At 42.0% G+C, this 15,130-nt stretch overlaps 1 protein-coding gene across 3 annotated transcripts in view; it reads left to right on the top strand.

Annotated features, from left to right (window-relative positions):
- APBA1 (amyloid beta precursor protein binding family A member 1) overlaps positions 1 to 15,130 on the top strand; it is a 235,614-nt gene that overhangs the window by 127,048 nt on the left and 93,436 nt on the right. For all 3 annotated transcript variants that reach the window (XM_073634619.1, XM_073634611.1, XM_073634626.1), the window contains one exon: positions 3,768 to 4,963. In XM_073634619.1, coding sequence (XP_073490720.1) covers positions 3,812 to 4,963 — 1,152 coding nt within the window. In that variant the 5' untranslated portion in view covers positions 3,768 to 3,811. The remainder of the gene's footprint in view (positions 1 to 3,767; positions 4,964 to 15,130) is intronic.

A 15,130-nucleotide genomic window follows, 5' to 3' on the forward strand; every position in this document is an offset into this window, starting at 1 on the left:
TTGTCTGATAATCTTATGTGTACCAGGCATTTGTTTATAATTAGTAATTTGCTACCAGTGTTAAATAGAACATTGCTCAGCATTACATACTTGAGTATCCCAAGACATTCTCTCTGGAACAGTAAGGAGATGTGATGAGAAGTTACTTACTAACATGAGATGCTTGTTATCCAGCCCAACCAGTTTCAATCCTAATGTACATGTGTGCCATCAGCTTGTACTTCTAGAGAAGGACTAACTGCAACCACAGGTTGGTACACATATAGGTAATACTGTGTTTCATCCACTTAGATCAAAGACTTTGATTATGGACTTTTTAGGGACATAAACTTTGACACAGAATCGTCGAAGTTTGTATCTCTAAAAAGTCCATAACCAAACTCTTCAATCAGCCAGTGCTTGATACGTGTTGGTGATTTTTGGGAAATTACAACAAGTAAGTTGCTCATTTTTGATCACATCCTCCCCCCCCCCCCGCCTTCTGCACTGGAAGAATAATTAAAATTTGGACAACCCAAGAATACATGTTTAAAATAACACTAAACTCTGCTTAAAAAAAAAATATACTCAAGTATGTATTTTTGACCCAAAAAGTACATTCTGATGCTCCCAGCCGCCTCCCAAATCTCCAAATTCCTTTTTGCCGTGGTCCGAATGCCTGTTATAAGGTGGCTACATTTGTTCTCCATGGTCCAACTGTATGTAGGAATGTAGCTGCCCCCTCTCTTGCTCACTCCCGAGATGGGACTAGGGACTATGGACTATGGGATTTGTATTACCCACATGACTGCAGCTAACGTACACGCAAAAAGAGTGGTCAAGAGCTCACTGAGGTCATTACAAGGAGGCAGAAACATGATTTCATGAAAAATAGATTACAGGGCCATTAAATTGTGGATTTGTATGGATTTTTTTTGGATAATAAGGATATTGGGTAGTGTCACTTTAAAGAAAGTTCAATTAAAATCAAGCCAGTGTCCCGCTCTTTGATGAAACTGTGCTAGCATAAATAGAACACGGGGGAAGATTGTGTGCATGTTGCTTTTAGTGAGTCTCTTATAGTTTGAGGCATTTTCTGAACATAACGTGTAGATTGGCTCTGAGGTGCTTGAATGCTGCAGGAGATTTGCTTCTAAAAGGCTCTCATTTTCTGTACTTAGCTGTGAACTACTTAGCTGTGTTTTAAACAAATTCAGGTTGCTGTTACAATCTCGTCTGTCTAGTGCATTTATTTTATCTAGACAAAAGTGGTAGTAAGTAATTTAGGTTATGATCATACACATTGCCTTCTCCATAATCGAGCTTGCTATCTTGTGTGTTAGAGAGAAAAAAAATCTGGCACAATTTTTTTTAAAGGGATAAACATGTTCTACTTCTCTGTAGAGATGGGCTCGGGCAGGTTCAAAATCCAACGTGCCGGATCCCGCCAAGAAGCCGACACTGCACACGGCTAATCACAGGCAGTGAGACATATCCTGGTTCGCAGCTGCACAGATCTGGAAATGGCTCACTGCCTGTGATTAGTGCTGTGCAATGTTGGCTTCCTGGCGGAATTGAGCACGTGGGATTTCGAACACGCCCGAGCCCATCTCTACTTGCCTGCAATGGTTTTGCACAGAGTAGCCCCAATCCTCCTTGTCAAGTACCCCACCGGTGCTTCATGGTGAAGGAAATGGCTTCTCAGTGTGGCACACTTGATCCTGAGCTGCGCTGTCTGCGTCTAAAGAAACAGAAGACACTGCCCAGCCCCCCCCCCCCTTCCTCAACCTTCTCCCTCTACAACCACTTTTAAATTTCCATCCTATTTACATAGCGATCCTTTAAATGCACTCACAGTAGTCAGATCTGCAATATTTAGTGAAAGAGCTTTAATGCTGAGCCTACTGGCGTTTTAGGGACTAATGACATCTTTTTTAGGAGATCTGCAGGATGCAGTTCAGGATGCTGCAAAAAAATTACCAACAAATTTATGAAATTCTTTTTTTTTTCTTTTTTTTTTTTTTTCTAGTGGGGCTGATAGCTTTTTGTCATATAATGGGCTCTCCTATCGATGATCCCTGCATTCATTTCCAGTATTAAAAAAAAGTATTTTGAGGCATTGTCTTCTAGCTGCTCGTATAGTTGTTTTCCAACACTGGAAATCTTTTTTCCCCCTCCGCACATTTTGAAGTAGGCCAAGATACATAATGATATTATGGCAATGAAGATAGTGATAACCCTGAAAAGAACTTTACTATGTGGAACTATTGGCGAGGTCATAGAGATTCAGATCCTTCAGAGCCTTATGTATGTTGTGGTAACCACCTTTACTGTCATTACCAAAAACCCTTGTAAATAAAGTCAGCTATAGATGGTTCAAATTTTGGCCGGTTCAGCAGGGACCAGCCAAGATTCAAAGCATCTATGGGCAGACTGATTGATTGTACCCAAGTTGATCCATCGATAAACTTGGGTCAACCAGCATGCCACCTTTTTTTTTTTTCATGGGATTATTACCAGTGGCAATAATGGTGTTCTCCCGGCTAGGATGGCCCCCTGCAACCCCTGTCCTAATGGGGGAATAGATGGGGAGAATAGAGCCAAAATTGTATCATCTGTGACCTGCCTGACACACTAATTTTAAAAAAATGAAGTCTCCTATCTTATTGAGTGTATTTCAACCACATGCTTGCATGAATTACTTGAATAGCCAGTCTAAGCTTCCCTTTGTAGTTTCCTAGCTAGGTTTATTGAATTCTCTACTTCTCTTCTCTTCTTCTTGTTTAACTGTTTAACTTGGCCTTCCCACTATAGACTGGTTGCTGTTATTGATGGCTATATGATGTTTATGGCTCCTTTCTATATATACATTGTAACGCGTTATTCTGATTCGTGACTTGTTATATTTGTTTTTTCGCTTTATTTTCAATTTAGAATAAACAATATTTAGCCTAAAACGTGAAATGATTACATCCGCTGTTTGAAGACCTAAATTGTGTCCTAACTGTAATTGTGTTAAAGCTGTAATGCAGTTGGACTAGTATTTCTATTGAAAATGTCATGCCCGGATTAATTCTTTACCTTTCACCAGTTTTGTTTCTGTACAGTGATTCTGTGAAGGTGAATTAGACATTTGTCTGTGGAAGCATGGTTTGTAAATGTAATGTTGCTGTTGATGAGACCTTGGGGGAGTCAGGAGATGCACTAGGCTTCTGCACAGTGACCACAGACATTTTTCTGCTGCCCTGCATGGGCTGTCAAATAGGAAAGCTGCAAGCCATTTTAAATGCAAATCTGCAAATCAGAAGTATAAATTCTAAATGCATTGGGATGTCTGCAGATCAGCTTTAAACAATTTAAATTACATTTTAGTTATATGTATTTTTCCTTCTTGTTGCATGCTTGCGTAGTTAATCTAGTTGAAAAAAGACACAAGTCCGTCCAATTCAACCAACAATGCCAAAAAAACACACACACAAATCGAAAACCTTCATATACACTAGCCTGTGCCCACAGTTGATCCAGGGGAAGGCAAAAAAAACAATAAAGCATTAACTAGTTTGCTCGCGTGGGATAAAAAAATTTCCTTCCTGATCCCCCAAGAGGCAGGCGGATATTCCCTGGTTCAACTTTGCCTATAAATATTAGTATCCAGTTCTATTTTGTACATACTTTTGTGTCAGGTTACAATAGGTTACGTTCGTAAAGTTTCTTAATTCTAATTTCAGATCAGATTTTTTTTATGTCTATTTCACGTTTTCTCATATACATTTTTATGTCTCTTGCAGGCAAGATGTTGATATGGTAAGCTTACCTCAATAGCAAATCTGCCATGAACAACTCAGAGGGATCGCAGGAGGTGGAGGCTAGCGATGAGCCTGGAAATTCAGACATCAATGAGTCTGTAGAAGCTGACCTTGAACTTCCAGAAGTTGAAGAAGAGCAACATTCACATTCTTCTCCCAACTCGAGGCAGGAGCAGGAGAGACAATCTGGGCAGGATGACGAAGGGACACTTGCTAGATCCGCTAGTACAGAGAGTGGATTTCACAACCACACAGATACAGCGGAAGGGGATGTCATAGGAGGCCAAGAAGATGGGTATGACCTGGACAGAGCTCAGGAAAATGAGGATGAGAATGCTTATGCTGTTCAATACAGGCCAGAGTCTGAGGAATATACAGAGAATGCAGAGGCTGAGCATGGTGAAGCACTTCGTAACAGAACTCTACCCAATCACTTACATTTCCATGGTTTGGACCAAGAGGAGGCTATAAACGCAGCTTATTCTGGGTATGTCTACACACACCGGTTATTTCACAGGGGTGAGGATGAACAATATGCTGAACCATATGCAGACTATGGACTGCAAGAGCATGTTTATGAGGAAATAGGTGACACACCAGATTTGGATATCCGAGAGGGTCTTCGACTCTATGAGCAGGAAAGAGAAGAAGCTGATAATTATAGGAAAGAAGCTCTGGGTGCTCGACTTCATCATTATGATGAGCGGTCAGATGGTGAGTCTGATAGTCCTGAGAAAGAAGCAGAGTTTGCTCCCTATCCAAGGATGGATAGTTACGAGCAAGAAGAAGACATTGATCAGATTGTAGCAGAGGTCAAACAGAGCATGAGTTCCCAAAGTCTTGATAAAGCTGCTGAGGACATGCCAGAATCTGAACAAAACTTAGATCTAGCTGACCCCTCTCAAGTTAGTGGAGGAGGCCATGTTACTAATGGCAACCTCTCTACTGCCTCAAAAACTGCTGCTAATACAGGAGAAATAGTGCAAAGGTACAGTAAAGAAAAACGAGATGCCATCTCGCTGGCTATCAAAGACATTAAGGATGCTATAGAGGAAGTAAAGACAAGAACAATACGTTCTCCATATACCCCTGATGAGCCAAAAGAACCAATTTGGGTAATGAGGCAGGATATCAGCCCAACAAAGGACTGTGATGATCAGAGACCACTAGGTGGAGATGTAAGTATGATTAATTGTTGTTTGTCTGAAGACTCCATGTAATGACCAAGTCTATAAGCAGATATACATTATAGCCACACATTCAATTATTATGCACAACAAAAGTTTTGGGAAGCCTGGTTATGAAGATTGCTTAAAAGACTGCTTTCAATTTTACTGCCTGGAATTTCTCCAGTTTATAAAATATTGCGATATGTAGTGAAGTACACCATAAAAACTGTAGAATTGCAGTGAGACTGCAAAATTAAATGATGCCACCTTAAGTTTATTTTTTTCCCCCACAGTTTTCCTCCTACTGGATTATGCTAGGTTTATGGTGGGTTACATTTTTGGTAAACTTTTTTTTTTTTGTTTTTTTTTTTTTTTGTTTGCAGCACTGTCAAAATAGAAGAATGAATGGACATTTTTTTTATAGGCAGCTTTTGTATAGGCAAAACTATCTAGATTGATATTTTGTTAAAAATATCCCTTAGTAGGTTTCCTTTCTAACTTAAATGGAAAAAAGACAATTTAGATAGCATCTTTACAAATTTAACAACAAATGGAATTTATATTTTAATAATACTTTAAAAATACTTATTTAAAGTACTTTGTAATAATTTGTAACAAAATAGATACCATGTGACTAGAAAGATACTGTATTTTTTTTTTTTTTAATAGTATGATGAACAACCTCATCCCTGGCTTCTATTGCTTGCTGGGTCACTATTGGAAAGATTTGCCTTCACTATGTGGTATGTAACCACTGATTGGCAGTGAAGGGTAATTTATCTAATGGAATGGAGAGCACCACAGAGGCCAATAAACATATTCTTATGGGACAAGGCAGTAGGGGTGTGTGTGTGTGTGTGTGTGTGTGTGTGTGTGTGTGTGTGTGTGTGTGTGTGTGTGTGTGTGTGTGCGTGTGTGTGCGGTGGGGGGGGTACTATATTTAGGACTTTGCTCAGATTAGTCAAAACCCTTGCAACATCAGTAAAATCCTAATGAATTACACAATAAACGAAGATGATCATCTAAACTTTATTAGCTATACCGGTGATGGTGAACCTTGGCACCCCAAGATGTTTTGGAACTACATTTCCCATGATGCTCAACTACACTGCAGAGTGCATGAGCATCATGGGAAATATAGTTCCAAGACATCTGGGGTGCTAAGGTTCACCATCACTGAGCTATACAAAAAAATCTCTGAATAAAGTGATCTTCACAACCTTTGATGTTGATATCAAGCAATGTATGTATGCAGTCTTTACATATAGCTGTACCTATACTTATGTTAACTGCTTTCTTTTATGAAACCATATAAACAATTGACAGCAGCATGGTAAAATCCCCCTTGTAACAATGAAACCGAACTTGGGGCTATAGCAATTGCTGCTTGTGATCACTGTGCAAGTAATCCCTAGCAATTGCTACATACATGCAGTTGCATGCAGTAATGATCAATCATCCAATTTTGGAGCATTGTGCTACTATTAAGTGATTAATCTCCAGTATGCTCTACACTTGCCAATTTGGCAAACAGGCCAAATTGTGTGCCCCCCAAGGTGTATGAGCATTATGTGTTAACAACCCCCCCCAAATAAAAATCGAGCACTAATCTGCATGCCTTCCCCCTCCTCGCAGTACAAATCCACCCTCCTAATGAAATCCCGCATCCCAGCTTAATCGTTGACCCCCAGCTCAAATTCCCAGTCTCTCTCCTCATATGCCCCCAGCACGACCCCCCCCCCCCAAAGAAATGTTCTCCTCCTAGCAAAAATTCTCTACTTCTCAAATTTTCCCCTCCAAACACAAATCTCCCCCCCCCAAATAAAATGTCCCCTCCTAGTACACATTTCCCAATCATCCCTACTAGCACAAATCCCCCCAAATTTCCCCTCCAGCACAATTCTTACCCCCTGCCACCTCCCAAATTCCCCCTCCCAACACAAATTCCTCCCCCCAATCTCATGGTGCCCCCCACCTCGCATGATACCACAGTGCCCACGGCAGCCACACCTCCTGCCCACCCCTTGTCCCAGGCCTGGGTTGATCATGCTTTTGCCCTTATATGTTCACAAGGGGGCTGGGGAGTTGTGTTTACCATTCCTAACCCTGTCTGTTCTGTGCTGGCAGATCTTCAGTATTAGTTGTAAACTAGAATTGTCACTAAATGGTGTATTGTTCAGCATGTTAGTCTAAATAATTTAAAACACTTTAAAGTGTGTGTGTATAGCCAGAACATTGTGACCCTATCACTTTTTTTATTCCTGTTTGTGTCCCTGTTAGGTAGAGTGACCCTCTCTGTGTGTCCTGGTGACCATTGCCACTGGGTCAGAATGTGAGGAATTCCAAATCTTATGAGATGTCATCAGAAGAAAAACAGAGGGCAAATCTTCTAACAGGGACACTTGTTTCGGTGAACACTGTCTAAATTAAGGATATTGTATCTTCTGGACAGGAAGTGAAGATAAATCTCCCTAAAGCAGCCTTTCTCAACCTTTTCAACACAGAGGAACCCTTGAAATAACTTTCTAGTCTCAATGAACCCCTGGTAAAAATTACTATATCTACAACTCATAATATATTAGTGTGATAGTAAGTGGGAAGAATGTTCCTTACATTATGGTCATGGGAAAGAGTCTCCTCCCCCCTTACAGATAGCTAAAAAGATCAGTGGTTTCAGATCAGTGGTGTCAGTTGGGAACTTATCTGAGAGGCAGAAATTACTCGAGGAACCCTAGTTGAAAAACCCTGCCTTAAAGGGACAGACGTATGAAAAACAATCATGGGTGTTACGCTTTCTCTACTCTATCAAAAAAGAAAACAGTTTGGCTATACACACACACTTTATTGTGAGCTTGAGCTTTGTGTTTTTTACAAAGACATGGCTCTCAAGTCTGACCCAGTTATGCCATACACAGCTAGATGTCTTGCCAAAAACTGGTAAGAGATGCCACCACAACTTGCCGCAACTTTTCTTCTCATTAAAGGATTTTTCAGATAGTCCGTGTATACTAGGCTGGCTCAAAAAATAACAAATGCCCCCCCCCCCCCCAACACACACAAACTCACATATAGGTTATAATGCCTAATTTGTCTAGGGTTAATCTAAAAGAGTAATATCGCAATCCAATGTCCAGGGGCAACTTGCCCTCCAATCTTCCTTTCCTCACCGTAGAAGGTGGGTGGGCCCACAACATCATCATATACAATACTGGAACAGTGGTGGTAGATGGTCCTGCAGTGTACATGTTGACATCAGTAAAAGGAACGGTGACATGGGCAGAGACCAGCACAAAGGTTTCAGGGGATTAAGGTAGGCATTCTTCTTCTCTATTAATGTTCACTAGACAAAATGTGAATTTTATACCCTGTGTATGTGGGAGGTATGGGGAAGACGCTTTTTATTTTTTTTGGACCAGGGCCACTTCTGCTTTAATCATTGTACTGCCCAGTTACTGCAAGTCATGCTCAGATTGTGTGTCTTACTATTCATGAGTTACTGGTACAGTATTATATTGAATTTCACAAATATTTGTTTGATTCTCAAAGCTGAACTTCAGGCATTTTTTTCCATGCAGTGGGGCTGTGCCCACACTGCATGGGTTATTATACCAGCAAGAGGATCCTGGAATGGTATATTTGAAGGCTGGGTATTCCTTTTATAATTTGAGGCTTGATATTCACTGGTTTAAGGTAAGAGTTTTGAGAGCACTTAACAGTTGTGTGAAGGCTCGAAATGAATACACATTAAGAGACACCTCTAGCATGAAGAACTATATGGATTAGATGTTTTGGGACTTGATTTAGGACACTAATTTTGCACATTTATATTACATTATTGTTTGTGATAATTTATTACTGCACAAGATCACTTGTTTATTATTTTATTATCTGTGTATTGTGAACACAAATAGGTTTTGCTGCTAGTTTTGAATTTTGTAAATTCATTCACGTTTTCAGCATTAGTTTGCTTGGTAACGCGAAGGACCTTCACTTTTAATAGGTGTATTGCGCCTGGCTATCAATCAATACCCTGATTTTTATTTTTCTGGTACAATTTTTTTTTGAAATATATGAAAAGCAAAAATAGCTAAGGTGATCCCACGCAGGGGATATGAGCAGTAAGCCTATCATTGTACAACTCAAGGATACACATTGAAAACATGTTTTGTAGAACGAACTGTTGAACAGCAATAACCTTCCGGTCGAGACTGGGGGTCAACTTAGGGTGGCTGAGCTAAATTGCTCAGGGGTTGGGGTGTGGAACAGCCCGCAAAATTTGGACTGAACTCATACGAACAAACAGGAAAAAACAAGATGCCAGAGGAGGGAAACCGAGAAGGAGGGAGAAGAGAAGGAAAGACCGGGAAGGAAAAGAAGTGGGAAAGATAAAGGTTCCCCCGGGCCGGGGGGGTAGAGAAGATCAGTTAGAGAGGCCTAGGCTGGTCAGATGCAAAGTTGGAAGAGCGTAGGACCACCAAGGGCTCCACACCTTAAGAAATTTGGCGTGGGAGTCATGGAGCATACTAGACATGTAGTGTAGGCATGTATGTTCAAAGGCTGTTTTCTGGTATGGAAAAGTGTCATGGCATCTGAGTGAGGATATCCAGTGTTGCAGTTGGAGGTAACAAAAAAATTCCATTGGGGGAGCTTCATGAGTCTCTTGGAGTGAAGCCCACGAGGGGAAGGTGCGGGTTCCAAGAAAGTGCTGGACCTGAGAGAATCCATGGGCAGGCCACCAAGAAAACACATGAGGTTGTTCTAAGCTGGAGGGAAACATTCAGAAGAGGGAGGAGCAGAAGTTACGGAGACATGAGCCCACCGGAGTACCGAACTGCGTTCCAGAGCTTCAAGCTGTGGGCCATTAGCGGGCTGAGTGAGGGGGGATGCAATTTAGGAGGAAGCTATAAGAGGGCAGACATGGGGACCGGTGCACAGTTGGGGATTTCCAGGAGAACCCAGAGAGGAATATCTGAGGTAGCCTGGAGCATCGTGAGCTGGGAGATTTGCGCAGCCTGATGGTATTTTGTGATATTTAGGACTTCAAGCCCACCACACAGTCTATAGACATATAGGGTAAGACGGGAGATCCCAGGGCGCTTGTTAGCCCAAATGAAGGAGAGAAGTGTTTTCTGAAGAAGGCACAAGAAGAATTTGGGGATCCGAACCGGTAGGGTCCTGAAGAAGTACAAGATCTTCGGGAGGACCGTCATCAGGACGGCATGAATGCGGCCGATCCAAGACAAGGTGGGGAACCGCCATAATGTCATGAGTGCTGAGATGAAACGTAACAAAGGATAGAAATTGTCGGAAAAGAGAGGAGTAAGAGGGAGTCAGTTTAATACCCAAGTAATCTAAAGCTAAGCCAGCCCAACGGGACAGGAAAGTGGATTGGAGGTGCGTGACCAGGGTACCTGGAAGGGAAATATATCCGTGCAATAGTTTTGTGCAAGTTAATCTGGAGCCCTGAAATGGTGGCAAAGCGAGTCAAGAGGGAATGTAGATTGGGTAGGGAAACAAACAGGTTAGTAGGGGTCAAGAGAGCTTCGTCCGCTAACATATTTACCTTGTAACAATCACCTGCGTATGGAATTCCATTAATATTTTGGTCAGCTCTAAGAACTATGGCCAGAGGTTCAAGGGCAAGGATAAAGAAAACAGGAGACAGGGGGGCAGCCCTGCCTTGTTCCTCTGGAGATGGGGAATGAGGGTGATAGGCAGCCTGCGTAACGGACGGCAGCCGAGGGAGAAGAGTATTGTGCAGACAGCCAGGTGAGGAAACCCCACGAAACCCCACCGCTAAAGCACATAGTGTAGGTAGTCCCACGAGAGGGAGTCAAACTTTGTATGTATGAAGTGAGAGAAGAAATCCTGGGATTTTGCGGTGATGCAACAGAGTAATCAAGTGAACCACCTTCCGAATATTGCCCCCCCTGATTTTTATTCTTAAACCTACAAAAGTAAAATGTCACCTAGAAATTGTGTTTTTTTTTTTTTGTTTTTGTTTGTTTTTTTATACATAAATGTTCACTGTATTTTTCTGCAGGCAGCATTCACAAAGCACCTCGCAGGGTTAATAGGAATGTGCTTCCTTAAACATACATAGTCGTTTTCCCTCTCCTTCCTGTATCTCTGGTCATATTCAAACTTTCAAGACAGATTTGAATATGGGTTTCAGGAACTTCTTAGTACTGACTTTTTAAAATAAGAACCACAAGGAGCTTGTGATTGACTTGTTTTGGCAGTAGTTCTTCTACATCACAAGCAGGGGTTTTCAGAATACCAATAAAGGGAAGAGGGGTGGATTGGTGCAAGACACCAATGTCTGGATGAAAAACTGAACTTTACAGCATGTAGGTAGTGCTCCTTGTAGGCATCTCAATGTTTAACTTTTTTAGCTTGATTGTAGTATATATATTATGTGAGAATTCATGAAACTAACCCAGAGTATGCTTTCTGTTCAACTATATAGTTAGTGTTGTAGTTAGTGTTTCTGTGACTTAGACCCCAGAGCCAGCTCGGGGGATGATTTTAATCTTATATAGATTATTTTAATCTTACTCTGCCTAAATTACTAATCTATTATGCAAGCAGTGGCTATCAATTGTATATATTTTTCATTAACATAAAAAAAAAAAACTCAGTTGCTAAAATATGGATTTATTGGCCAATAGAAAAACGATAGAAGGGTTTTCACTAAACACGCAGAAAAATATATTACTAATGCATACCTAAGCTGACTTTCAGAAGTGAAACATAAGTGGAGCAGGTTGTTTTGTTTGCAGTCAGAAATAGATTTCCGTAAGGCCTTTCAAGTCCCGGTGTCAAATGGTCATTTGCTTTGACCCCTTGCCCTTTCTTGCCCTCTACCCCAACATAACAACTCTCCTAAACTTGGGGCTGGAAAGCTGAGATTGTGAAAAAATGCACAGGTAAATGCAAGAGCCCACTGAAGTATGGGTAAAAGAGAACATTGACTTGTGCAAATTTTGAGGAAGCAAACATACAAGCAACATGTAAGTATCCACTACTAGACACACACACTCACCGGCCACTTTATTAGGTACACCTTGATAGTACTGGGTTGGACCCCCTTTTGCCTGTGGCATAGATTCAACAAGGTATTGGAAACATTCCATCACATCCCAAAGGTGCTTTTTTGGATTGGGATCTGTTGACTGTGGAGGCCATTGGAGTACAGTGAACTCATTGTTATGTTCAAGAAACCAGTTTGAGATGATTTGAGCTTTGTGACATGGTATATTATCCTGCTGGAAGTAGCCATCAGAAGATGGGTACACTGTAGTCATAAAGGGATGGACATGGTCAGCAACAATAGTCAGGTAGGCCGTGGCATTGAAACGATGCTCAACTGGTACTAAGGGGCCCAAAGTGTGCCAAGAAAATATCCCCCACATCATTACACCACCAGCCTGAACTGTTGATACAAGGCAGGATGGATCCATGCTTTCATGTTGTTGTTTCCGCCAAATTCTGACCCTACCATCTGAATGTCGCAGCTGAAATCGAGACTCCTCAGACTATGCAACGTTTTTCCAATCTTCTATTGTCAAAAATTCACTAAAATTCTCAAAAAACGTAGTCGCGCTCTTGAGCGTCTGTGGCACAAGACTAAGTCTCTCAAAGACTTCAACCAATACAAATCTGCTCTCCAAAAATACTATTCTTTCCTCCACACTGCCAAGCAAGCCTATTTTACAACTCTTATTAACACCTTCTCATCCAATCCCCGTAAACTCTTCTCTACCTTCAGCTCTCTACTTTGTCCTCCACTGCCTCCACCCACTGACTTACTCACTGCCCAGGAAATCGCTAATCACTTCAAAAACAAGATTGATACAATCCGTGATGAAATCTCCATTCTACAGGTATCTCGCCCAGCTAAGACCCCATGTCAACAGGTACAACTGACACTCCCCCTATTCAAATCTGCTACTACAGACGAAGTTGCTAAACTCCTTTCTATCGCCCACCTAACCACCTGTCCCCTGGACCCTATTCCCTCTCAAATGCTACGGTCACCCTCTGTCCCCATCCTACACTCTCTAACCCACATCTTCAATCTCTCCCTCACCTCTGGCATCTTCCCCAATGCTCTAAACATGCACTGGTCACCCCCATACTCAAAAAGCCATCCTTGGACCCTACCAAGCTTAACAACCTACGCCCTATCTCCTTGCTCCCCTTTTTCCTCTAAACGCCTTGAACGCTTGGTTTACAACCAACTGAGTGACCACCTCATTAAAAACAACCTTCTTGATCCCCTTCAATCTGGATTTCGCCCTCAACACTCCACAGAAACTGCTCTTTTAAAACTCACAAATTACCTACTAACTGAAAAAACCAACAGGCACTATTCTGTACTCCTACTTCTGGATCTTTCAGCTGCCTTTGACACGGTTGACCACCCCCTCCTCCTCAAAAAACTTTACTCCCTTGGTCTCCGTGACTGTGCTCTTCAGTGGCTCTCATCCTACCTATCCCAATGCACCTTCAGTGTCACTTACAATTCTACTTCCTCCACTCCTCTTCCCTTCTCTGTCGGGGTCCCCCAAGGTTCTGTTCTTGGACCTCTTTTATTTTCAATCTACACCTCTTCCCTGGGTCAGTTGATAGCCTCTCATGGCTTTCAATATCATTTCTATGCTGATGACACACAAATCTATCTCTCCACCCCTCAACTCACTCCATCAGTCTCCTCACGCATCACTAACTTACTAACCAACATATCTGTATGGATGTCACACCACTTCCTCAAACTCAACTTGTCCAAAACCGAGCTTATAATATTTCCTCCCCCACGTGCCTCTTCCCCTGACTTCTCTGTCAAGAGCAATGGCAAAACCGTCCACCCGTCCCCCACATGTCAGGGTGCTAGGTGTTATCCTGGATTCTGAACTCTCCTTTCAGCCCCACATCCAATCACTTTCCAAAGCTTGCCGCCTCAACCTCCGTAACATCTCTAAACTACGTCCCTTTCTAACCAGTGAAACCACAAAGCTCCTGATTCACTCCCTGGTTATCTCTCGCCTTGACTACTGCAACTCACTCCTCATTGGCTTACCTTCAAATAGACTATCCCCCCTTCAGTCCATCATGAATGCTGCTGCCAGACTCATTCACCTTACAAACCACTCAGTGTCTGCTACCTCTCTCTGCCAATCCCTCCATTGGCTACCACTCGCCCAACAAATTAAATTCAAAATACTAACAATAAGTTACAAAGCCATCCACAACTCTGCCCCCAGCTACATCACTAACCTAGTCTCCAAAATACCGACCTCATCACCTCCTCCCATATCTGCCTCCAGGACTTCTCCCGAGCCTCGCCTATCCTCTGGAATTCCCTACCCCAATCTGTCAGACTGTCTCCAAATTTATCCACTTTTAGGCGATCCCTGAAAACTTTCCTCTTCAGAGAAGCCTATCCTGCCTCCATCTAACAACTGCACTATTTTCTCCATTAGCTCATCCCCCACAGCTATTACCCTTTTGTATAACTTGACCCACCCTCCTAGATTGTAAGCTCTAACGAGCAGGGCCCTCTGATTCCTCCTGTATTGAATTGTATTGTACTTGTACTGTCTGCCCTAATGTTGTAAAGCGCTGCGTAAACTGTCGGCGCTATATAAATCCTGTATAATATTAATTGTCCAATTTTGGTGAGCCTGTGTGAATTTTACCACAAACACCAGACAGGTGACCATACTTATACCTTACACTGCTTATGTAGTAGTGGTTGCTCACTCACTGCCACTCCTCTAATTTAGAGGCTCCAGCCATAGCCAGAAAACAGCAAACAAGAAAGTGAATATTCCAAGGGGAATCACAAGAGAAGAGACCTCCCTGGAACCTAGACAGCTACTATTGGCTAAAGAGGGCAATAACGGAGAGTGAGCAAAAATCAATACAAAATGTATTAAAGTATCAAAACATTTTGCTTCAACAAGGAAGCTAGATATAGCTGGTCCTCATGAACAACCATGGAATAGCACACCAAATATAAAGGTACATATGGTATACCAATGGAACAGATAAACAGACAATAGACAGACAATAACACACAAAGGACACAAGCGGTGCAGGCGCCTATATTACCACACATGCATAGAAACCCCATAGGCTAAACGCCAATGAGGAGATTATAAATAAAAATAA

Source organism: Aquarana catesbeiana, linkage group LG01, assembly GCF_042186555.1.
Source record: "Aquarana catesbeiana isolate 2022-GZ linkage group LG01, ASM4218655v1, whole genome shotgun sequence".
Lineage (NCBI taxonomy): Eukaryota > Metazoa > Chordata > Amphibia > Anura > Ranidae > Aquarana > Aquarana catesbeiana.